General features: G+C 44.7%; 3 protein-coding genes across 4 annotated transcripts in view; 1 reads left to right on the top strand and 2 right to left on the bottom strand.

The window, feature by feature from the left end:
- The window catches only part of LOC308477587 (interferon-induced protein with tetratricopeptide repeats 5-like), a 4,260-nt gene extending 3,841 nt beyond the window's left edge, over nt 1-419 (bottom strand). The window contains exon 1 of the mRNA XM_081006318.1: nt 214-419. Coding sequence (XP_080862444.1) covers nt 214-218 — 5 coding nt within the window. The 5' untranslated portion in view covers nt 219-419. The remainder of the gene's footprint in view (nt 1-213) is intronic.
- Nucleotides 420-9,583: 9,164 nt separating this feature from the next.
- Nucleotides 9,584-17,860, bottom strand: LOC308476730 (uncharacterized protein). Of its 2 annotated transcripts, XR_013986077.1 has the most exons (4): nt 17,703-17,860; nt 13,169-14,596; nt 9,765-11,708; nt 9,584-9,722 (listed from the first exon to the last, which is right to left on the bottom strand). XR_013986077.1 is itself a non-coding variant. In XM_081004549.1 (3 exons), the coding sequence occupies exons 1-3, from the start codon at nt 17,756-17,758 to the stop codon at nt 10,280-10,282; spliced, it is 2,913 nt and encodes a 970-aa protein (XP_080860675.1). In that variant the 5' UTR covers nt 17,759-17,860; the 3' UTR covers nt 9,584-10,279. The 2 variants fall into 2 exon arrangements, 1 of the variants encoding a protein (XP_080860675.1); XM_081004549.1 differs by having other exon boundaries at nt 9,584-11,708.
- Nucleotides 17,861-23,922: 6,062 nt separating this feature from the next.
- Nucleotides 23,923-25,329, top strand: part of LOC308476754 (putative lysosomal acid lipase/cholesteryl ester hydrolase) — a gene marked incomplete at its 5' end in the record, with an annotated part of 30,053 nt that continues 28,646 nt past the window's right edge. Inside the window, one exon of the mRNA XM_081004609.1 lies at nt 23,923-24,193. The remainder of the gene's footprint in view (nt 24,194-25,329) is intronic.

Below are 25,329 nucleotides of genomic sequence, written 5' to 3' on the forward strand. Positions count from 1 at the left end.
TTTCAAATTAACAGTTACATTGGAAGCAAAATTCTATGTTTACTCAATAGAGCTAACTTTCTTTTTAAAAGTGAGTTTAGTTTTGTTACTTTAGGCAGCAGTCCTATGTAGTCTTGGGAGTAAACACCACTGAACTCAGTGGATCTAAAACCATTTTAAGATGACAGAGCTAGTAGCCTAGAAAATCGAGAAACCCAGTCATTTGTTACTTACCCCATGCTTTCCAGATCTGTTATCAATTATAAAATATACTCGGTCTTTCTCTCTCTCTCTTTGGCCCTGGAAGGGACTGGAAGTAGCCTTTTGTTAAAGATGGGCGAATCTTACTGTTGTTACTGATGTTTCCTTTTTATAGACCTCTGCAGCACTGGCAAATATTTGCTCTCTGCTTGCAAAAACGAAAGTGAAAAGTGAAACTTAGCTGCTCAAGAGCTAGGAAACAGAAACTTAGAAAAACAATCGAGAGGGTATGATAGAATGGGATTGGTTTCCTTTTCCTCTGATCCCATAACACTGTTTACACTAGACTACATCAGTGACAATTTTTTTGTCTGAATACTGTGCCCATGAGTGGTGGGGTGGGGTTCTGTGTGTTTGAAAGTAGAAGCTGTACTGACGGCTGCGTGATGTATTTACTGTATTAAGAAATCTGCCAAATCACCAAAGAAAAGAAAAGAAAAGAAAAGAAAAGAAAAGAAAGCAGCATTAGAATTGACTTGACGGATTAGATTGAAGACCTGCCTTATTTTTCCTGACAAGCTTAACCTGCTGAAATTCCCTCTTCTGCAGAGTTTTTTTAAAGGTGCTAGAGCACTGTCCACTCTTCCACTTGGCCCTGGAGTTGCTGTACAAGAGAGGGGAAGGGTGCAATTTATATCACACAACTAGACAGCAACAGCTGAATCCTATTTGTGGTGAAAAATAAGTGAGTCCCACAATAGGTGTATATATATTGCAGATTTGCAGCCTAAGATACACTGAGTACAGAGGGACATGTTTCTGTGTAAGGATTACACTGCAGAACTGATTTTCCAGCCCTGTTTATTACATCCTCATTTCCTTCTTTAAAAAGAAAAGAAAAATTTAAAATGATTTTGAAGCAGGTTCCCCCCCTCCCATATTGTCCACCAACTCCTCGTCTTCTTTCCCACCCTTCCAAGGCAGCAAACCAATCAACAATAAGAACACATCTTTAAAAGCACCCAAAAGCTCTTTAGAACATTTTGAAAAAGGTTGAAACTTTTTCCCAACCAGGAATTTCAGGGTTGCCAGGAACGGCAACTTCCAGCCATCAAATGTGTGTGTCGGAGAGAGACATCTCACCAGAGATTGCATTTCACAGATGGGAAACTGCCACTGAAGATTCCCTGTAACAGGCCAATGGCAAACATGCAGCATCCATTGGTAGCACCACCTAGGCCTCACATGCCAATTGTAGGGTCCAAAATGGTTGATATTGGGGGAGATGCTCATTAGATACTTGTGTCCCTATGCATTCAGGCTTTATACGTTAGTACTAGTACCTTGAGGGACGCGGGTGGCGCTGTGGGTAAAACCTCAGTGCCTAGGACTTGCCGATCACATGGTCGGCGGTTCGAATCCCCGCGGCGGAGTGAGCTCCCGTCGTTCGGTCCCAGCTCCTGCCCACCTAGCAGTTCGAAAGCACCCCCAAGTGCAAGTAGATAAATAGGTACCGCTTTATAGCGGGAAGGTAACGGCGTTTCCGTGCGCTGCGCTGGTGCTGGTTTGCCAGAGCAGCTTCGTCACGCTGGGCACGTGACCCGGAAGTGTCTTTGGACAGCGCTGGCTCCCGGCCTCTTAAGCAAGATGAGCACGCAACCCCAGAGTCGGACACGACTGGCCCATACGGGCAGGGGTACCTTTACCTTTACCTTACTAGTACCTTGGGGGACGTGGGTGGCGCTGTGGGTTAAATCACAGAGCCTAGGACTTGCTGATCAGAAGGTCGGTGGTTCGAATCCCCGCGACGGGGTGAGCTCTCGTCGTTCGGTCCCTGCTCCTGCCAACTTAGTAGTTCGAAAGCATGTCAAAGTGCAAGTAGATAAATAGGTACCGCTCTGGCGGGAAGGTAAATGGCGTTTCCATGCACTGCTCTGGTTCGCCAGAAGCGGCTTAGTCATGCTGGCCACATGACCCGGAAGTTGTACGCTGGCTCCCTCTGCCAATAAAGCGAGATGAGCGCCACAACCCCAGAGTCGGTCACGACTGGACCTAATGGTCAGGGGTCCCTTTACCTTTACTAGTACCTTGAATTGGGGCTGGTAGCTCACTGCCAACTAATGACACATGGGGCGGATCGATACACAGGAAAAGAAACATTTTAAATAAGTCAGAAATTAGATTGTTATAACAAAATAATAATTAAAAAAACCCTATGGAAAAATGGGTATTAAAATTTCCTGCTCTCTGGCACCATCTGGTGTTGCATGCTTATAGCACATTCAAATTGTTTCTTTACTAATGTAGGTGAGTCCATGGTCCCATCAGGCTGACTCACTTACCAGCCTGGCAGCAACTTTCTGCACTAGCTGCAGATACTGTACCTTCTTCAAGTGCAGCCCCACATACAGCACATAATGGTAGTCCAGACTAGGGAAGGGGTCACTAGAGCAAGGAACATCTATAGCTGTTGAGTCAGCCTAATCTGTGCATTAACACCTGAAAAATGTGTACAGTTGTACTTTGGATCTTGAACGACTTGTGAGTCGAACATTTTGTGAGTCGAATGCCGCAAATCCGGAAGTGATTGTTTCAGTTTGTGAATGTTCTTTGGAGTCCAAATGTCCATCACAACTTCCACAGCTTCTGATTGGCTGCAGGAGCTTCCTGCAGCCAATCAGAAGCTGTGCCTTGGTTTCCGAACTGTTTTAGAAGTCGAATGGACTTCCAGAATGGATTCTGTTCGACTTCCAAGGCACAACTGTACTTTATTACCTTATGGTGCAGCTTCAAGAGCTATTTTTAATTCCAAACCCTGCCACCAATGTCCTGGATGGTTCATCTACTTTATAGGTCCCCCCCTCCATGCAGTTCAGACCTGACCCAGGAACCCAGGTCAGCACTTGTCTGTGTTGAAAGCAGAAGCCCCCCCAGAGCTCAGGGTAAACCACTCCTCTGAGGTAGGAAGCTGCCACCACTCTTGTTAAAGTCCAGCTTGATCCCAGGAGATCCCTGAGTTGTATGTTGGACATCCCAAAGATTCCAAGAAGCAAAAGCTAAAGGGATCAGCCCCTGCTTCCTGAAGCTTCAGGCAAATATATGGTATACAAATGTGATGCAAAGGGTCTGAGGTACTGTTTTAGGCTTAAGGCTTTACCCAAAATAACCATACAAAAGCGAAGTATACATATTTTATGGATAAGACTAAAATAGCATAGCATGAACCTGTAACCCAATAGGAATAAAAGGATTAAGAATAATATTGGCTAATACTGATGAAGCAGAACATTTAGGAACACACACAAATATAACAAAGTCTAGCTAAGGGCTTGCCCACACTTTCTTTTGCTCTGACACTTTCACTCAAAAAAATCTACTGTTTACTGCTGAATTGGAGCAAACGTCAATTGGGTTTTCTGTGGACGGACAGCGTTAAAAAGTGGGTTTTCCCGGGGAAACAACAGGACTAACGGAAAACTGCTCTGACTTGTGCCTAGGAAACACAGTACAAGCAGAAAATTGCTTGGAACCATGCTTTTAGGCTGTTGCTCAAGGTGTCAGCTGGTAAACAAAATTCAGGGTAGGGGCAGAACAGGGGCAAAAGAATACTGTGAAGTAAATGTTTCAATGCCCCCTTGCTTAGCACCATGCCCCTCTCTCTTCAGCCTGTCAAAAGACTTCCACTGTATATAACTTTCCAGAAGCCCAAGTCTGGTGATGACCCCCATGACAACACAGCTGAAAAACATTATTCCAAATAAGAAACTAACCACATAGGCCCTCAAGACACTGGCAGGAAATATCGGGGCTTCTTAACAATTAGTTGAGGGAGAGAGAACTCACCCAGATGTCAAAACTCCTTTACTGAACCAAAGTTTTAAATTTAGAAACAAAATTTGGACATGGGCCTGGCACAAGATCCAAGTACACTGACAAGGAGTACTCCCAGACTATGTATCTGTTCTTTCAGGAGAAGTGCAACCCCTCCCAGAACAGGTAATACACCCAATTCCCAGACATGGCAATCACCACCCACAGCATTCGTGTCTTTTCAGGCTCTGGCTGAGTTTCTTGGCCCCATCCAGTCCCTCACTGCTTCCAGACCTTCACAGACCTCTCCTGATTCCAACAGAATATGGAGCTATTGCCATGGTTTGTTGGCATTTGGAAGATAATATGCTCCAGATCCCCTGATGATGGTTCCCAATGCTTTCATACAAATTTTAAATGCACTGGAAGCAGAATGGACCCCACAAACCCAAAAGCCGTGGGGGCTGTGTAACTGTCTCCTAGCACTAAATAACCGTGTCACACATTGTTGTTTCAAAAGCCCAAAATAGAAGGCCAAAACATCATTTGCAGTAAGCTTCATGAATTATAAACAATACTAAGATGGAACAAAATTAAAATTAAAATTAGTATTAAATTAGTAATATTATTAGTAATATTTATATGGAAGTATTTACTTTCAGCGACATTATCAACTGTGTCCTTGGCTACACCCAGAGTATACAGAAGAGGATATTGGTGCCCTAACTATGTTTGCTTTTTCAGCTATCAGAGCAAATATTCTGAAACTCTGATTCACAGTCCCATATAAGATAACAGTATTGAATGGAGAATTCTGGGGGTGGGTGAATGTGGCAGCACAGTGATAATACAGCAAAAAAACACTAGTCAGGACCGAGGGTGAACCTATTTAAATCAATAAGTCTCAAACTCATATATCCACAGTTGTTATTATTATTTATTTATTTTAAATGTCCCAAATCATTTGTGGTGATGGAAGTTTATATAGCTGAATGTCTTCTAAGAGGGCTTGCTGCAGACAGAGACACTTTCTGACTTGGCTTTGTTGATGTTGGTCAGTCTCCCTAGTCCAGGGGTCAGCAACCTTTTTCAGTCCACTCTCCCTCAGACCATGTGGTGGGCCAGACTATATTTTTTTTGGGAAAATGAATGAATTCCTATGCCCCACAAATAACCCAGAGATGCGTTTTAAATAAAAGCACACATTCTACTCATGTAAAAACACCAGGCAGGTCCCACAAATAACCCAGAGATGCAAGCAGGAGTGGAGGTGGGGATCTCTCCCCTTTGATGTTTCCACACCCCAGGGTGGAAATGAGAACTGCCTATATAAAACAATAAAGAATTTTAGCCTACTTGAGAAGCAGGAGTCCACTCAGAAAGATGTAACAGCATATACAGTAGTTCTTGCTCTAAGCTAGGACTTACTTTGTGAGAAAAACGTGAATGCTGTTGGGGGAGTTTGTATAAGCTACAGACCACTATCCCCATGATAGAGATTAGGAGTGAAGTTGCTGTAATATTCCTACTTCCTTAAGCTGCTTACACACAGCTCCCATGGTCAGCGGTGTTCAGGGTCGCACTCGCCTCCCTCCCTCCCTCCCTCCTCACAAAGGTCAGCAATTGGGCTGACTACCTTTCAGAATAAGGAACCTCCAAAAGGAAGCTTCTGGTGGAATGAGAGTCACCGGCACCCACTCTGTTCCCACTGCAATTTGGAACCAGTTTTAGTCTCTGCTGATGCAGCTGTAGGGAATGCTAAAGAACAGACTTCTTTCTCCTTAAGAGAATTGCCTAGACAACAGCACCACCTACTGACAAGGTTAGAATGTACATGGAAAAACTAAGATGAGGCTTTTCGCGCAGCATGCTAGCTTTCCCCCAGGCCGTGGGCATTTTGACATGAGGAAACTTACAGACATCCAATCCCTTCCCTGCAGTTGCTGAAATGCTACAGTGCTGGTGAGGGAAGGAGGGATGCATTTTCAAAAGAGGGGAGGAAGTGAGAAGCCACCAGAGTCAGAGAGAGAGACATGCAGAGGGGGAGGCAGTTCCATTATCCTGGAAGAGGCCACCTGTGATGGCCTTGGAATCAGATTCAGAGGCTGAACCTGAGGAATCCCAGCCTGCACAGGAGTCCCCACCTCCAGGACCAGCTGAGCCGGGCCTGGGGCATGAGCCTGAAGGGTCCTCACCTGTGCTGGATCCTCAGGAGCAGACACTGAGGCATCTAATCATAGCCTGCATTTTTATCAAGGCTTATAGTTTGATTAGGGTCTGTATTTTAAAATGAGCTTAAAGATTTTCAAATGTTTTATGCCAGGCAGAAGACCAGCTGCCTAAGTACTTTGGCAAGATGTTTATCCTCCTGGACAAGGGGGCCCCCTGATTTATAGCAGAAAACAATTCTCAAAGTCGTAAAAAGGGAATTACAAGTTGAGAGCAAGGTTACACTGACCCTGCATAATTAAGAGTTGGTAAATAGTGCCTCCCATTAAATTTGAGACATATCTTCCTAAGGTTAAAGGCCAAGAGCAAATGGAAAAGAAAGCAACTGGCTGGAGAAGTGTAAACAGAAGAAGAGGCTTTTTTCCTATTTTATTTTGAGGCTGTAAACTATTCCTTCCTTTCACTTTGAGAAGGTTTATTCTTCTAAAAAGCTATCTATGATAATGTATGAAATATACTGGCTTAAATGTAATTATGCAAAGGATCTAGAAAGAAAGAAATGTTAAATTCTTATTTCATAGAGTCATATTGCTGTAGGAGACCAGAGGGGCAAACGAGCCCAGCCCCCTGCCAGACAGGAGACGCCATCGAGCACTCCTGACATATGGTTGTCAGGCCTTTGTTTAAAGACCTCCAAAAAGGAGATCTTTCATTGATGATGCATGAGAATGTGAACCCAAGATCTCTGACATCTGTTTAAGATAAAAATTTAAAACTATTAACCATCTGTTTTGGAGGGCAATAGGGCAAGGAGGGCAAGAGGTGAGCTGGTAATTAAGGTTCCTTGTTGAGACAAATGTAAGATATATGACTACTTATTTGTCATTTATAGATAGAAGAATATATAGCTTTTTGTATCCCATAAAAGGCAATAGGAAATGGGTGTATCTTTTAGGATTGGTTATAGCAATCAGCCAATAGGAAATTCAACCAGGCTGATTGGACAGAGGCAGCCAAAGGAGGAGCAAGGGGGCTGGACTGAGGGAATATAAGTGCTGGCCATAATGGCAGGAGACCAGGCCAGAGCTTGGTAACCATATACCACTGTGCCTCTCATTTATTTGTCTGACAAATAAATTATTATTTTAATTTCTCTATTGCTGCGTTGAATATTTCATTCCAGCTAAGCGTTAACCACAAGCAGGGTGCTACAACACCAGCTGAGTCTGCTCTGGCTCCGGAGGTGATCGAGGACCCATTGCCTGCAGGTGCTCCACTCTCAGCCCCATCAGGGGAAGTTGAGGTTGCCTCTGGGTCTGGTAACCCTCCAGCCTCTCCTGAGCTACAGAGGTTCAGGGCAGAGAGGTGGAGGGATCTAAGTTCCCGCAGGAGTGCTCGCCTCTAGGCCAGGAGAGGCGAGTCACCTGTGGACCGGGCCACCCTATGCCTCGGGGCAGATAAAAGCCAGCCAGCCCAGTCCCAGGTTGTGGGAGCAACATTGTTGGTAGCCTGTTCCTGTTGGCAACCTGTCCTGCTCTTCTGCCAGAGTTCCTGACCTCACCCGACTTCTTGCCTTGGACCCCTCTTCAGCCTTGAAGGACAGCCTCCATACCATACCTTCAACCTCAGACTGGACTCAGACCACGCCGCACGGTAACCCCCCGGGACCAGCACACCACCCCAGTAGGTTGCTGGTCCCCCCCCCCATTCTGTCCTCCAATTCAAATAGCCTGGATAACAATAACAACAATAATAACAACAATTTATTATTTATACCCCGTTCATCTGGCTGGGTTTCCCCAGCCACTCTGGGCTGCTTCCAACAAAATATTAAAAATACAATAAAACACCAGTCCTTAAAAACTTCCTTAAACAGGGCTGCCTTCATATGTCTTCTAAATGTCAGATAGTTGTTTATTTCATTGACATCTGATGGGAGGGCGTTCCACAGGGCAGCCACCACTACCAAATAGGCCCTCAGCCTTCTTGGCAACAGCCCCGCCGCTGGATTGAAAATGCTGCTGGTCAGTGCCAGGCTGGAGAATGTTAAAGCTGGCATGTAGGTGTGTTATTCTTCCTCGGCTCCACCAGGATAATAATAGTAATAATTTTATTATTTGTGTTCCACTCATCTGACTGGGTTGCCCCAGCCCCCCTGCGTGCCTTCCAACAGATATAAAAACATAACAAAACATTGTCTTCTGAAAGTTGTAGAGTTCTTGACATCTGATGGAAGGGCCATCCACAGGGTGGGCGCCACTACCAAGAAGGCCCTCTGCCTGATTCCCTGTAACTTCACTTCTCTCCACGAGTGAACCACCAGGAGGCTTTCGAAGGTGGACCTCAGTGTCAGAACGGTGGTGGTTCAGATCTTTTGTGTACATGACTGCCACAACCACAAATCCAATTTCATGCCTCTCGTTGTCGCAAAAATCCAGATTGCCAGGTTACTCATCTGCTAGGTCAGTGGTGGTGAACCTATGGCACACATAGTGGTGGTGAACCTATGTGCCCTCTCTGTGGGCACATGCCAGCAGGGCTGTAGCTTCCGTGCTGTGGGTGGGGGAGGAGGAGGAGAGGAGGGCTCACGTGCTAGCAGGAGTGGAGGTGGGAATCTCTCAGAAGTGGAGTGGAAGCTTTGCGCTGAGAGATCCCCGCCTCCACTCCTTTTTGCATGCAAGTAGGAGCAGGATGGGGCAGCTCAGTTGTTGAGTGCCTGGCTACCTTCTTGTGGTGCAGGGGCTCTCAGATCCAGCTTCCGGGCTGCCTCCACCTTCCCCAACCCCAGCAACTATTCAGCCTGGCTGCCTTCACAGGGTTGAGGGGATCTGATGTGGAGGTGGGGGCTCCTTTAAACTTCTCCCTTTAGGGGAGTACAGCTGCGAACCCCTCAACGGAAAGTGTGATGGAGCCTGCACCTCCCCAGCTGAGCAGCCCCGATCCAACTCATTCCTGTGCAAGCAGCAATGCTGCCTAGAGGAGCAAGCAGGAGCAGGCTGGGGGGAGGGGTGGCAGTGACATCCCTTACCTGCTCGCTTACCGCCCGGCCCGCCTTCCCTCACTAGGAAAACGGAAGTGTGGCACTCAAAATGGAAGTTATATTCAGAACAGAGCATGTTCAGCTTCTGAAAAAAGTTCCAAAACTGGAACACTCATTTCCGGGTTTGAAGTGTTCAGGTTCCAAGTAGTTCAAGAACTAAGCTGTTTGAAAACTGAGGTACAACTGTATTTATTTTTCTCAATTTGAACTGTATTTATTTCCCCTGATTTGAACTGTATTTATTCCCCCACCCCCTGTGGTGATTTTCTTGAGTCAAAATGAGAGTACCCCTAAACATTTCTTTTTAGGGAAAAAAGCATTGAGTTATACCATAAAATTATATATCAACGGAAAGATAATTTAATGAAGAATATAATGCAACAATTTTTATGAAGGATTATTTATTAGAACTGCAGTCATAACGAAGAAACGCAAAACACACACAAAAAATGAGATATACAGGTTAAATTGCTGTGTTGGCACTTCGCAACAAATAAGTGGGTTTTGGGTTTCAGTTTGGGCACTCAGTCTCTAACAGGTTCACCATCACTGTGCTAGGTCACACCTGTTTCTTTGTTTCTTAGCCAGCAAAATCCAGTCACATACAAACCAACACACAGATGTAACTACTGTATTCTGCTCTGGTTACCCCGCATACCTGAACTATTTTTTACTGAAGTTGATACATTCTGCTCTGGAAAGCTCACAATTTAAGTTTTCAATTCAACAGAGCTAAAAACACAGCTTACTGTACTTCACTTTTAAAAACAAAAGGAGTCATGTTACATGTTTTAAAAGCATTATATATTAATAACTCACAACCCTAAAGGTTTCTAACACAGTCTAAATAAGTTTTGATGGATGTAATAATGGAATGCTGAATAGTTTAGTTAATGTAAAATATGCAGGGATTTAAGATATGCAAATGAACCCTGGAAAGAGAAGGGAAGTCATTGATATTTTAAGGATATTTAAATAGGTATTTAGAATAGTAAAACAGAATATATATATATATATATATATATATATATATATATGTTATAGCTTGAAGGAAGAACCAAGTACCACATATTGAAATGTTTAGCTTTGTACAGAAAACTTCAACTCCAAAAGAGCACTGATATATTCTTCATTATCAGGATCCATTTCTAGGGCTCGTTCATAACACTCAATTGCTTGATGCTTTTCTTCATCAAGTTGGTGAATGAAGCCACGGATGCCGAAACTCTTAGCATCTGTGGTACCTCTCTTAATTTTCTTTTCTATTAACTTCTTCAAATAACACTTGCATTGATGTCCCGCAAATGATTTGATTTCAATTCTCAGCCCGGTCAGATAATGTTCAACAGCCTCCGATTCCGATTTTTTGTGGTATTCCTGAAAGCGCCCATAATTGAAGTGGAGCTGCTGTTCCTCTGAACAAGTAAGTTTCCTCATTGTAAACACTTTCTGAAAAGTCTCTTCTGCTTTCTGGAGCTCTTTCCCTTCTGCGTACATGTTTGCAAGATCCAAGTGAGCATAGACGAATTTGGTTTTGCGCTCCACCACCTCTTCGAAATGAAAAATGCAGAGCCTGATCAATTCTGCCATCTTTCTTTTGTCTTTATGTGGGTCTTCTGATGATTTGATTTTAAAATACTGTGCTCTGTAGCAAAGCCCCATCTGGTGATGTAGGAAGCCTGAGTTTGGTGTCAAGCTCAACACCTCCTTTAAAAGCTCCAGGGCTCTTTCTATGTCACCCTTTTTCCTAAAAAATATGGCTGCATGCCCCAGCACGTAAGGAGAGCTTGGGTGCTTTTCGAGGGCCTCCTTGATATACTTTCCCCCTTCTTCAGTGTTGTTAGTTTGCTGCAGCTTTAACGCAAGGAGAGACAAGACTAATGCATTATCTGGATTCAGTTTTGCTGCCTTCTTCAAGGGTTCCAGAGATGAGCCTTCTGCTGCAGATTTTTTCCCATAAAAATCCTCCAGGCGGTATACTGTGATTGCATAGCTGGAATTGAATTCTGGGTTTTCAGGTTCTTTTTCCAGGGCCTTTGCAAAGCTCTCTTTGGCTTCTGCAGTATAATTCCGGCCAAACATTAGCTGTGCCCACCCCTTTTCATAGTACGTTTGTGGGCGTTCCATCCTATAAGGAGAGGCACTTCCATTTTCCTTGCAGGTAGTTTCCACCTTGTTTATGTAGGTCTGTGCTTCTGTAAGTTTGCCCATGTGGTAGTACACCCAAGCATAGTTGCCCCATGTAACAAGGCTTGCCTTTTCGACTTCTTCCGGGTACTCTATTTTAACAGCCTCTTCAGCCCTTTGTAAATTTTCCAGAGCCTCTTCTTTCTTGCCATTCAAGAATTTTACATAGGCCAGCAGGTTATAAATTCCGATGTCGGATAGTAAATGCTCAGTCTTTGTAGCAATTCTTCCCTCTAATTCATCGCGATCCATGTCCTCCATCAACACTGCCCAAGTAAAATGGCATTCAAGCTGCTGAAGGATCTTGTATAAACGTTTTTCACTGCAAAATGGGAGGGGGGGGGGAGAGAGAGAGAGGCCCTTTAAAATTTTGCAAAGCAAGGCACATTCCTGCATATTATCCTTTTTTTTTAGAAAGGTGTTTGACAACTGACTTCATTTGTGCATTTTTTAACCTCTTGGTTTTCCTTCCATGTTTACAGCTAGCACTTACTAGTTGCTGCGCTATCTTGGTGGGTCTGGACGGGATTCTTTTGATATGTATTCACATGACATTATTTGCTATAAGTCATTCCATTTTAAAGTTATGTTTTATTATGACTTTTTGTACTGGATCAGATTATTGTAAGGTGTGTGTTCTTTGTTGTGAATTTTGTTGTAAACTGCCTTTTGTATAGTAATATAGAAATACATAAAATTATGTATTTAATTTTTAATACAAATTAAAAAGTGAAATTAAATAAAACAATATTTCACATGTAAGCCCTGTGAGGCATGTGTCATCCATGTCTGAGCTAAAGAGTACCGGTAACTAAATCTTGTCAGAAAGGTTTACTGTATGCTGGTATCTGCAAACATCAAACAAGTCCTTTTTGTTTTAAGAACCTAAAAAGGTTTTGCTAGATTTGAACCAGCCTCCATCTAGTCAATCATCCTAACTAGGGTTGCCAGTAAAAGCCCACCTCAACTGAGAGGTCAATTTTAAAAACTCGCAAATTATTTCCCATCTTAGAATGAAATCCAACCCAGAGATGAATTGCCAGTTTTTCTGCCTGGGAAATGCACTATGCATTGGTGTCAATAAACCATTAGCATCAGCACTGATTGGCTGTGGCTCCCCAGGGTTTCAAGCAGGAATCTTGCCCAGCTCCATCAGGGATTGAGCCTGGGATGTTGTGCATGAAAAGTATGCCTTCTACCACTGTTTAACGGCTCTGCAGACCTTCCCTCTCAGTGCAAGAATTTATGGGGTAGAGTGAGTGTACTGGCTGGGAGAAATTGGAACAGAACCAGCATGTGCTCATGGCCTCCTGCAAGCCAAGTGTCTGTGGACAGCTCACTACAAAGTACATATGGGAGAACAAGATTAGACTGTCCCTGCCCATTGAAAAACTAGCAAATGGGGTGTGTGTGAGGCTAGAACTTTTTCCTATGAAATGCTAGCTTTCCTCAGGCAAGGGCTTTTTCACACGAGGAAGCATGCACTTCTACAATATGCCTTTACATGCAATTAGGGACTCTTGCATAATTACCACAATCTATTAAGGGAGTGGCTACAGTAATAATTTGTTAAGGGAGGCTATAAAATATAGTGGTCAGAGCAATAACACCCAAAACAGTAAAATGCTTAGCCTTAACCAGACCAGCATCAACTCAGTTCCTGGACTGTAATGGAATAAGAATGGAATACTGTGGAACAAGGAGACGGTGAATGTCCCCCCCCCCTCTCACGCACACATTATTAATAAAGCAGCTCAAAGAACCACATGTAGAAATGTTTACCTTTGTACAGAAAGCCTCAACTCCAAGAGGACACTGCTATATTCTTCATTCTCAGGATCTGTTTCCAGAGCTTGTTCATAACACTCAATTGCTTGCTGCTTTTCTCCATCGAGCTGGTGAATGAATGCACGGATTCCCAAACTCTTAGTATCTGCAGGACCTTCCTTAATTCTCTTTTCTATTAACATCTTCAAATTCCATTTGCATTTATTTCTCTCAAATGATTCATTTTCAATCCTAAGCCCAGCCAGATAGTGTTCAACAGCCTCAGATTTTGAATTTTTGTGATTTTCCAGAAAGTGCCCATAATTGAAGTGGAGCTGCTGTTTCTCTTCACAAGTAAGTTTCCTCATTGCAAACACTTCCTGAAACGTCTCTTCCGCTTTCTGGAGCTCTTTCCCTTCTGCATACATGTTTGCAAGATCCAAGTGAGCATAGACGAATTTGGTTTTGTGCTCCACCACTTCTTTGAAATGAAAGATGCACAGTCTGATCAGTTCTGCCATCTTTCTTTTGTCTTTATGTGGGTCTTCTGATAATTTGATTTTAAAATACTGTGCTCTGTAGCAAAGCCCCATCTGGTGATGTAGGAAGCCTGAGTTTGGTGTCAAGCTCAACGCCTCCTTCAAAAGCTCCAGGGATCTTTCCACATCACCCTTTTTCCTGTAAAAGATGGCAGCGTACCTCAGCACATAAGGAAGGCCAGGGTGTTTGCCTAGCGCTTCTTCAATGAGCTCTTCTCCTTCTTCCACTTTCCTAGTTTCCTGCAGCTTCAATGCAAGGAATGACAAGACAAAGGCATCATCCGGATTCAGTTTTGCTGCCTTCTTCAAGAGTTCCAGAGATGAACCTACTGCAGCAGATCTTTTTTCATACTCTTTCTCCAGGTGATAGACTGAGGTTGCATAGCCAGAATTGAATTCTGCGTTTTCAGGATCTTTTTCCAGGGCCTTTGCAAAGCTCTCTTTGGCAGCATAATTCTGTCCAAACGTTAGCTGTGCCCACCCCCTTTCACAGGACACCTGTGGGGGTTCCATCCTATAAGGAGAGGCACTTCCATTTTCCTTGCAGGTACTTTCCACCTTGTTTATGTAGGTCTGTGCTTCTGTAAGTTTGCCCATGAGGTAGTACATCCAAGCATAGTTGCCCCATGTAACAAGGCTTGCCTTTTCGACTTCTTCTGGGTCCTCTATTTTTACATTCTCTTCAGCTTTTTGTAAAATTTCCAGAGCCTCTTCTTTCTTGCCATTCAAGTACTTCACATAGGCCAGCAGGTTATAATGTTGAACTCTGCCCACTAAAAACTTAATCTGGTCAGCAATTCTTCCCTCTAATTCGTCAAGATCAATGTCTTCCTCCAGCAATGTCCATGTAAAATGGCAGTCCATCTGCTGGAGTATTTCATACAAAGGATCCTTGGAAATGTCACTACACAATGAGAATAAAAAGAGACAGAGACATTACTAAGTTGCAAAGAAAGGCTGATGAAAGCTTATCATTATTTGTGTTGGTCCATGACCAATACCTCTCCTAACTTGCCTTGTACATGCCTGATCTAAAACCACTACAACATTGTCAGAAATGTTAACCTGCTATATAAGAGGTCGGCAAACTAAGGCCTGAGAGCCGGATCAGGCCCAATTGCCCTCTGGATCTGGCCCATGGACGGTCCTGGAATCGCCGCTTTGGATTGGCATGATTGTTCGGGCTGTGCCATTTTTGGGGAATTTTTTTCGGGCGCCATTTTCCCCTTCCTTCCCTCACACTGCAGCGGCACTTTTAAACCAGATCCCCCCTACACACATTCATGCCTTCTGAGTACCAAAGAACATTTTACATCTAGCCCCTCGGACAGAGGGAACTCTAAAGAGTGTTCTAAAGCCCTCTTCCCCCACCTCGCCTTTCTCCACCCCCTCGCGTGGGCAGGGGACACTTGCGCGGGCGCCGCCATTAGGATGCTCATGCAGGTGATATTCCCCGCCCCCCATGGGTGACATGCCCCCCCCCCACGGCGACGTGCCCCACCCTGCCGCTCCAGGTACAAAAGCCCCCAGCTCCACCACTGGTCAAGAGGCCTTGGACCCATGACAACTAGGGTCCAAAGTGTGTGAGGCTAAATAACACATACATGCTCAAATTCACACGCTCTCTGCTTGCCTTTTGTGTACACTCATGTACCTAGATCCCACTTTCTCAGCTTGGTGTCACTGATGCATGCCAAGGGAGCAAAAAATATCTATACCAAAGGACAGAGAGAAAATACAGCGAGCTAACCAGGCAGGAATCGATCTCATCCTGAATCACTAGTTCACTGCATTTCTCTGCTGTTTATTGAGAAAGAGGCTTTCTGAATAAAAAAATGCAACTACAGTGGTACCTCGGGTTAAGTACCGTAAATTTCGCTCTATAACACGCAGATTTTTTCTCCTAAAAAGTAAGGTGAAATGTCTGTGCGTGTTATTGAGCGAATGTGTGGTCCCTGGAGCTCACTTGCCGGAGCGCAGGGGCAAAATAGGCAAAAATCAAGCAAAAATAAGATCGGGCGGGCGGAGGGAAGGGGGAAGGCGGAAGCTTTCCTGCATTCTGCCTCAGGGTCTTACTGCCCACCGGCTTCTGTTGCTGCGTTTGCTCAAACTCAACAAAGAGCAGGGAATCCCCTGCCCTCCTGGCAAGCAGAGGGTTAAGGAAAGGATCGAGTCCTCCCTTCTAATTCTTTCCTAGTCACACTGCGTGCAGGCTCCAGCCCACCACTTCCTCCTCTCCGTGCTCTAGGGACTCGCAGGCAGCCGAAAAGCAAAAGCATGCAGGTGGGAGAGAGAGACAGAGAGAGGGCTGGCTTGGGTGGGTGGGGGGGGGAACTTTTGCTTTACAATGGTAGGTTTCTCATTTCTTTTCCAAAAGCAGAGAGCCCTGCCCCCAGGCCCCCTCCAAATTACAGCTTCTCCAAGCAATGTACTGCTGGAGGGAGACAGTATGCTTGTTTGGAAGAGAAACCCTGCTTCCCTGCTCGTAAGTAACAGCAGGCTGGATTGCAGAGTGAGACATGGAAATCTCTGGATTTATATGCTGTATATCAAATATCTTAATCTATACTTTCTACACGCGGCTGGTAAATCAGAATCTCCTGAGCCAGGAGGATTACAGCATCTCTCCTCTCCCCTTCATTATTCTTTGAAGAAGTATAACGTGAGAATGTTTTTTATATATATTTTTTAAAGTTCTTTTCCTCATTGTGCGCTATACACTGATAATTGCTGCCACAATAACAATTGATTGAAAATGGAATTTAGTCTCCCCCCCCCCCCCATAGAGAGCTGTTCTTCAGACGTTTAGCCTTAATACAGTGGCTGATGTAATACCCTTCTGCTTCACTAGGCATTTTATATAGGGACATTAAAATTGATTTTCTACATCTTGGCAGATGAAAAAAAGTGTGTTACATGCCCTATTGCCCAAAAGTGTGCAAGCACAGAGCAAAGGTTGCAGTGACAGAGGTGGCCAAAAAAGAAATACCGTAAATAAAAAAGAAATCATACTTCGTATATCCTGTCTGGCTTGGGTGGGTGGGTGGGGTGGGGGCTTTTGCTTTCCTTCCCTCCCCATTTAAAACGTGGTGACAAAGCACGGATCCACATGGATCCTCAGGATTTTTGCATTGGGTCACCCCAAATTCACCATCAGATCACATTACATGTCCATGGCTACAGTCTGTACCAAAAAAATCACGCACCCACTGTTGCCTGGGGCTGCAATGGTGCAAAAACGTGGTTACAAAGCATGGATCCACATGGATCCTCAGGATTTTTGCATTGGGCTACTCCAAACTCACTGTCAGATCACATGTCTGCGGCCACAGCATGAACCACAAAAATCATACACCCACTGTTTCATTTAGAATATTTTTTTTCTTGTTTTCCTCCTCTAAAAACTACGTGCGTGTTATGGTCTGGTGCGTGTTATAGAGCGAAAAATACGGTACTTAATTTGTTCCGGAGGTCCGTTCTTAACCTGAAACTGTTCTTAACCTGAAGTACCACTTTAGCTAATGGGGCCTCCTGCTGCCACCGTGCCGCCGGAGCACGATTTCTGTTCTCATCCTGAAGCAAAGTTCTTAACCCGAGGTAATATTTCTGGGTTAGCAGATTCTGTAACCTGAAGCGTATGTAACCCGAGGTACCACTGTAATTGGTGAGTCAGGCAGAGACGTATTCCTACATGGGCAACTCTCCACAAAACCAAGTAGGTGAGGTGGTTACGTGGTAAGCCAATCTTTTAAGTTTTTCTGAGGAGACCCTGCTAGCCATTCCAGTACCAATGAATTGCCATTTGGTGACAATGCCACAGTGAATCTTTTTTGTGATAGCAACCAGTCTCAAATGCCCTCCCTCAAGTAATTTTTAAGCTCCATATTTCGTAATCTATCTATATTTATCTAGCAAAGCAAAAAAAGGTGTCTCTTTATCTATATCATTCATATGAATAATATAAACAAGAAGCAAGCACTGTACACACTAACCTATTATTTGTTACTTACCCCATAATCTCAGATTGTTTATAAGGTGTAATGAAGCTTGACCTTCCTCTTTCCATAAAACTGGGTATGGTAGGGAGTGCTCTTTCCTCTTTATAGTCTTCACAGTACTTACAAGAATTTGTTCTCTGCTTGTAAAAGGAAAATGGAAAGTGAAACTTATGAGCTCAAGATTCTGGAATCAGAAACTTAAAAAAGGGGGAATCTGTTTCCTGTTCCTCTGATCCCATGACACTGTTTAGACTAGAGTACATCAGTGATTAAATGTTTGGCTATATGCTGTACCCATGGGTGGGGGAGTTTCTGTGTATTTTAAAGTGGAAACTGTAGCGATGGCTGTATGACAAATCACCAAAAAATTAAGCAGCCTTAGATTTGACTTGATGGATCAGGTTCTTTTGCCTGACACGCTAATCCTGCTGAAATTCCCCTCTTCTACGTAGTCTGTTTGTTATAGGTGCTAGAGCCCTGTCCTCCCTTTCACTTGGTCACTACAGACCCTGAGTTGCTGTACAAGAGAGGGGAAAGGTGCAATTTTTAACATAGTAGGTAAAGGGACCCCTGACCAGTCACGGACAACTCTGGGGTTGCGGAGCTCATCTCACTTTACTGGCTGAGGGAGCCGGCGTACAGCTTCCAGGTCATGTGGCCAGCATGACTAAGCCGCTTCTGGCAAACTAGAGCAGTGCATGGAAACGCCGTTTACCTTCCTGCCAGAGCGGTACCTATTTATCTACTTGTACTTTGACATGCTTTCAAACTGCTAGGTTGGCAGGAGCTGGAACCGAGCAACGGGAGCTCGCACCATCGCAGGGATTCGAACTGACGACCTTCTGATTGGCAACCCCTAGGCTCTGTGGTTTAACCCACAGCGCCATACTACCAGGGAGTAAAAGCTGAATCCTATACATGCTGAAAAACAAGTGAGCCCTGCAATGTGTGCATATACTGTAGATTTGCAGCCTGAGCCACACTTGAGTACAGAAGGGGTATGCTTCTGTTCAGTTCAACTGTTTTTAAATAGTTGCCTCCTGTAGTACACAACAGGATATTTAAGTGGAAAGTGACACTTAAGAGATGGATGGAGAACTGCACTGGAAAATTCAGGGAAGTGTGAATTGTGAAGAATGGCTGTTTCAATTCACGTGATGTTTTGGAAAGTGCAGATTATTGGTAACTTTGCCTTTAAATCCAAACTGTATCCAATTTCTTTTCTACCCCTATTAGTAAGTCAAAAGGGGCTTCTTTCTCAGTAAATACATAGATAGGATGGTATTGCATGAATGGTTTTCCCTTCTCTCTCTATGTATATATGCCTTTTGGGTTGTTGTTGTTGTTGTTGTTGTTGTTGTTATTGTTGTTGTTTTGCATGTGTATGTCTTCCATACAAATGCACCTGGCCAGGGGACGATGGAAGCATGTGTTTCAAAAGTGGTGCTTGCTTGCACATTCAGTTTGAAGTGGACATCAATTTGAAATGCCACTGAGACAAGCTGTGTGCTAGTTTGCTTGCTCAGGGTAGCCATATCCCTGCAAATGATGGCAGGGAGTGAGGAGTGCCTGCTGGGCAGTCTTAGTTGATGCTGAGTGGAGGGAGGCGGCTAGCCTGATGCCACCAGCCTAGTGCTATCACTGTACTTTTAGCTTGCCTGCTGGAGTCTGAATTTGGAAGAAGAGCGGTGTCAGTAGAACTTATCTGCCAGTCCAGGCAAAAAAGGAGGAAGCAGATAAGCCAAGGCCTACATCACCCCCACCCTCGGGTGTGCACAGATGTGAAAGTACGGTAAGTATTACCCAACATTGCACTGTTACTTAATTTTGGTTCTCTGTACATGTTTATTTTATTCAGGGGGTGTCCTCTTTTTGTTTTTAATACATGTGATCCACCCATCCATTTTACCATATCAGATGGCATGTGTGTGTTAAAACAGGCCTGCATAAATTTGTAAAGGACAAAGCAAACCAGACACAGCTCACCATCTACACAGTATGCCTCAGGCACTTTAAAAAAAGAAGAAGTCATCTGTTTTGCTGCCTTTCTGCAAAAAGGAAATATGTTGAATCCGCCTCTCTCCACCCACCCACCCACCCCAGTTTTCTGGAACCATTAGTTCCTTGCAACATGGAAGATGCCCCAAAGCTGCTCCCCTTCGCCCATCCTTAGCAGCAAGGCAGGGAATGCAGGAGGGGAGACAAAGCCAGGCGGAAGGGTCCAGCCAGCCTAGGGTTTGCTCCTCTGCTTGGCAACAGCCAAAAGCAGTGAGGAGAGTCCAAGGCTCCAGGAATCCTGCACAGCTCTTGGGGCTCAAGCTCATGGAAATTCAGAGAACAAAACAAGTACAACCAAATCCACCAAACAGCATGTTTTAGCAAGAAAGTGATCCTTTTGGATCACAAAAGATGCTGTGTAAAAGGAATACAGTCCTTTGGATTATATAAGATGTTGTATAGAGCGCAAACAGTCATTTTATTTACAATGAAAGAAAAAAGGACTTGAGGCTTTGCTCAAACAAGGCATCATGCCATATTTGCCTATGCACCACAGGGTGGTGCTGTGATATCCACAAGCTAACATAGTTACCTTTCTTTGGTAGTTATGCTTGTGTTTTCAACAGAAATAGAAACCAGCTGTTTGTCCAGTGTTACTACATCATCTAGGCTAGAATATGTTCGTTGTTAAAGCTCTACGGTATTCAGAGCCATTGTGAGACAAAACAATAAACCTTTTAAAGAATTTCACTAGCCCTCTGTGCTTTAGAGTAGTGGGTTTCAAATGGTCCAGACCCAAGACCCACCTCCCAAACTGCAACATGGCACCTACTTCCACATATTCATTTTTTATTTATATTTAATAGCACTAATAAGGCACATGATTAATCCTAAAATGGCAATTTACAGAGCAAGCTTAGTATTGCTACTATGTAGATGAAAACCAGTGGGGTTTTTTCCATACTTGCTCAAAATTTCAGTGAGACATCTGGACATGTTTGTTGTTCCAGATTTCATTCCAGTGAGGAGTGATATTAGAAAGGCCAACTCACATCTCATTCCATGCAGATAAACTGTTGTTTTTTGGATCATGATTCTTGAGAAGTCTGATCACAAGACAAGTGGTATACAAAATAGCAGCGGGTGGATGATTGTTTCATTTGCTAATTCTGGGTATGTATTCTTTAGTCACTGAAATCCAAAACTTTGGTAATGTTACTTACTTCCCTTTTAAGGTTGTGTCACAAGAGAGCTCAAGGAACTGTTCTTGTAACTCATATCTTGATTCCAGTGCCTCTGTGTCCACAGTGAATAATTGTACTCACTGTACATCCTCACACAGTTTTTTGGGGAAATAGGCACTGAACCAGTTAACTGCTCTACATATTACATAACTTCTCCTTTGATGGAAACAATTATTTACTTTTTGATCAGCCAGTCAACCACTCAAAAACCAGTCAAAAGTGGTAAAAGCCACCATGAGTTGTCAAATGAAGCACATGCTGATTATTTATTTCTGAAGAAAACCAGAACAGCCTTGTGAGCAATTGTCCTCCTGACAATCACCTCACTTTTATGCGTAACAAGAGTTTGGAGTGCAGAACCCACTCCTTTGCAGAGAACTTGTATGAAGAGTACTGCTTTTGATTAAATTAACAATTTTCTTAATTTTCACACATTTTTCTAGAATAGGGTCCACCTACTTGGAAGCTAGGGTTTCTCTGTGAAGAGAGTGGTTTATCAAAGTTGCATTTGAAGCAACTTTGTGAACAAGTCGGATCAGTCCATTCTTCCTGTCATAGATGGTGCAAAGTTTTCTTGCTCTTAAAAACTGGTTGCCTATTATTTGGGGATGGGGGGAATCAAGAGGCTTGTATTAAAAACTGGTGTGCTCCCCCCCGCCCACCCCAATGCCTCAACGGACACTTCATTTGCTAGTGTCTTGCCACATTTTACCCACTGAAGTATTGGCATGCTACTTTTTTCAATATTAGTGAACTCATTTTCATTGGTCCATATCTCGGATCCTTTTAGTGGTTGTGACCTCTCTTTTCACTTCAGTCATGTTGAGCAAGTGGACAAGTCATCATCACCCTTATGTTTGCGTTTTCTTACCAGAAGAGCATCCTGGTAGCATCTCCCTCACCATCTGTTTCTTCTCCCACTTTCTCTTTCTGGTGTGTTCCCTCCCTTTTGTTTTCACAACAACCCTGTGAGGTAGGCAAGACTGAGAGTTCAATAACTGGTTTAAGGTTACTCTGAGCTTTATGGCTGAGTGGATTCACACCTGGGTCTCCTTCTAGCCTTGACACTCAAACCGCTGCAACTCTGTTGGGATTTCTGCTAACACACAGGAAACCAAAACTGTTCACCAACCTGGGGCTCTCAGAGCCAAGTCAGTAACGTGTGCCCAGTTCCTTGTGGCACAATGGACCAGTGCATCTGGCTGTTAACTAGAAGGTTGGGGGCTCGTGCCCACCCAGGGATGGTTGTGGGCAGGATTCCTGCACTTCAGGGGGTTGGACTAGATGACCCTTGGAACCCCTTCCAACTTTATGATTCTATGTGCTGTAAAAGCCCAATCCCAACATGGGTCACATCTCCAACACACACTGAGAGCACACGTGTAACAATTAACAGTCTCATTGTCCCCTAAAGAATCCTGGGAACTGTAGTCTGTTAAGGGTGCTGATCTCTCAGAGCTACAATTCCCAGTCTTGTGGTATTGAATGGATCACATAGTACAGCCACTCCTTTTATATATAATCATTTTTATTAACTTTTCTGTTTTACAATTTCAAATAAGCATTTTACAAACTTTAAAATATCCAATGACTTCCCTTCTCTTTCCATTGTTCATTTTACATATCATACATCCCTGCATATTTTACTATAACCATTCAAAGCAATTTTCCACTTTTATATCCATCAAAAATTATTTACTCTGTTAAATGTGTCTTAATGCTGCCAGAATTTCCAGCTGTATACAGTTATTTTCCATATATCCAATAAATGTTTTCCAATCTTCTTTAAATGCATGTTCTTATTCTATATGTTAAATCTGCAAGTTGTGCATATTCTGTCAACATAAGTTGCCAACCGTCTTTAGTTGGGACCTTGCTCACTTTCCATTTTGGGGCTAACAAAACAAGGGCTGCAGTTGTTGCATACACAAATAGCCTTTTCTGGCACCTGAGAATTTCAATCTGGGTTATCCCCAGTGCTTCCCCCCCCCCCGGGGGTACGCCGGGGTATGCATACCCCTCAACATTTTGTGAATCTGACAGGCGAATTTAATACTGACTCCAACAAGAGCTTCATTGCATTTAAACACTGTAGCCAACTTAATATTTATAAAATTGGTTGGCCCTCCATTGAGTTTGTTTAAGCCTTCAGTGTGTGTAAATTCATGGTTTTTGAAAGGACGACATCTGGCGACCGACACCGACAGCAAGCAGAGGAATCGGGAAGATGTTAGTGTACACAACCTCGTGCCAATACTGTGAGCTGTCAGCTGTGTAATATGAGGTAATGCGTGTTCTTTGTACTTTTGTCCGTTTACTGTATTTATTTTCCCCGATTTGAACTATAAAGTGGTGATTTTCTTGAGTCAAAATGAGAGTACAGTGGTACCTCAGGTTACATAGGCTTCAGGTTACAGACTCCGCTAACCCAGAAATAGTACCTCGGGTTAAGAACTTTGCTTCAGGATGAGAACAGTAATCATGCTCCGGCGGTGCAGTGGGAGGTCCCATTAGTTAAAGTGGTGCTTCAGGTTAAGAACAGTTTCAGGTTAAGTACGGACCTCCGGAACGAATTAAGTACGTAACCAGAGGTACCACTGTACCCCTAAACATTTCCTTTTTTAAGAAAAAAAGCACTGGTTATCCCGCATACTACAGCCACTCCTAGACACTTGAGAAGTAGCTCAGTGGCAGAACATCTCTGCTCTACCTGCAGAAGGTCTCGGCTTCGGTCCTTGGCATCTCTAGGCATGGCTGGCTGGGAAGCTTCCCTTCTCTGATGCCCGGATGAGCCGCTGCCGGCCAGAGCTGGCAATATTAGCCTGGATGGTCTCCCGGGGAGCTCCCGGGGAGTTCAAAGGGACTCGCCTCCTCGTAAATGTGCTCATGCCCGCATGAGTCACCACCACGGGAGGAGCACCAGCTCCTCCGCGCGGACGCCAGAGGAAGAGGAAGACCATAAACGGCGTAGAGGCGGGTTGCCCTTGACGCTCGGCGGCGCCATTACCGACTCCAGCCCGCGCTTCCTCGGCCTCGCCCGCTGCCTCTGCCAGCCCCCGACCACCGGCGCCCAGGCCTCGGCTGGGTGGGCGGAGGAAGAGACACGGGTGGGCATTCTCTCCCTCGCCGCGCGCTCTGATTGGACGGCGTACGTGGCCTGAGAGGGACAAGCGAGGCTTGGGGTTGGCTGTGCCGCGCCCCCCCTTTTGCCGCTGAGGGGAAGAAGCCTGGATTGCAACTCCTTCGTCCCTCGGCTTTCCGGTGAGTGGCTTCGCTTCCCAAGCGCACAAGGGGCGAGGAGAGATGCTGGGGCATCGCCTGAAGGGAGGCCGGGTGGGAGAGTCAACAGGGCGCCTCTTGTGCATGGTGCTCCGCGGCCATTGAAGTCCGCAGGAACTGAGGAATCCCTTCCCTGGGGCTATAAGCAAAGGTGGCGCGCCAAGACCTGGAGGGGAACGGAAAGTGGCCTGGAGCCTAGCGACTCGCGCAGGGACGCTCCGGCCCGGCGTGGAGGCGAGAGGAGCCTCCTGTGCGGTGCTGAAGGGCGCCCGTGGCCTGCACGAAGGGACGCCTGTTGCTGGACCCTTGCTCGGGTTGGGGGGATAGTTGCCAGCTAAAGCTTTCGGGACGGGGGGTTGGCAGGCCCTCCAAGTGTCCCTCTTGCCCAGGGACAGTCCCGGGTTGGCAGAAGCCCTCCCCGTTTCTGATTGGACCCCAGAATGTCCGGCTTTCCCCTAGGAAGCCCCTGTTTTCATCGGAGAAATGCTGGAGGGTACGGGGTGGGGAATGGCGATATGGACCAGAAGGGAATTGGCAACAGCAAATAAGGCAACACCTAGAAAGAGGGAAAGTGGCAATGGCAGGCTGTCCCTTCACAGCACCCCTGCCCCCCATTGGTGCTTCTGCATTGCAGGGGGTTGGACTAGATGATCCTCAGGGTCCCTTCCAACTCTACAATTCTCCCATGCTGGTGGAGTGAACTAGCTTCTTTAACGCTACAGGTCTTCCTCTTCTCCCCCCACCATGCCTTGCCCTCAAGTGTGTGTCTTTTTGTTCTTTATATGCTGCATAACGGGCTGAAATGAATCACAAATGAATTACTGGCATGGAGATGGACCTAACTAAGTGGTTGTTTTACTTGGGGTGGTAGGAACTTAATTTTGCTGCTCCCATTTGGCGTCTCCCTCCTATGAAACCTTTCAGTCTGTTACTCAAGAATGGGTTGCACTTTAGATTAGGACCCTTTAGCTCTTGCAGTTTTAAGTGGTGAGATGGTGCTTTAAAAAGATTAGCTTTCCCCCAGTCTTCTAGCTGCATATTTTGGGCGTGAAATAGGGGTACTGATATACAGCACAGGACACTTGTTCATTCTAATCTGCAACCTGAAATCAGTTTAA

Source organism: Podarcis pityusensis (assembly GCF_964106645.2).
Source record: "Podarcis pityusensis genome assembly, chromosome: 5".
Classification (NCBI taxonomy): domain Eukaryota; kingdom Metazoa; phylum Chordata; class Lepidosauria; order Squamata; family Lacertidae; genus Podarcis; species Podarcis pityusensis.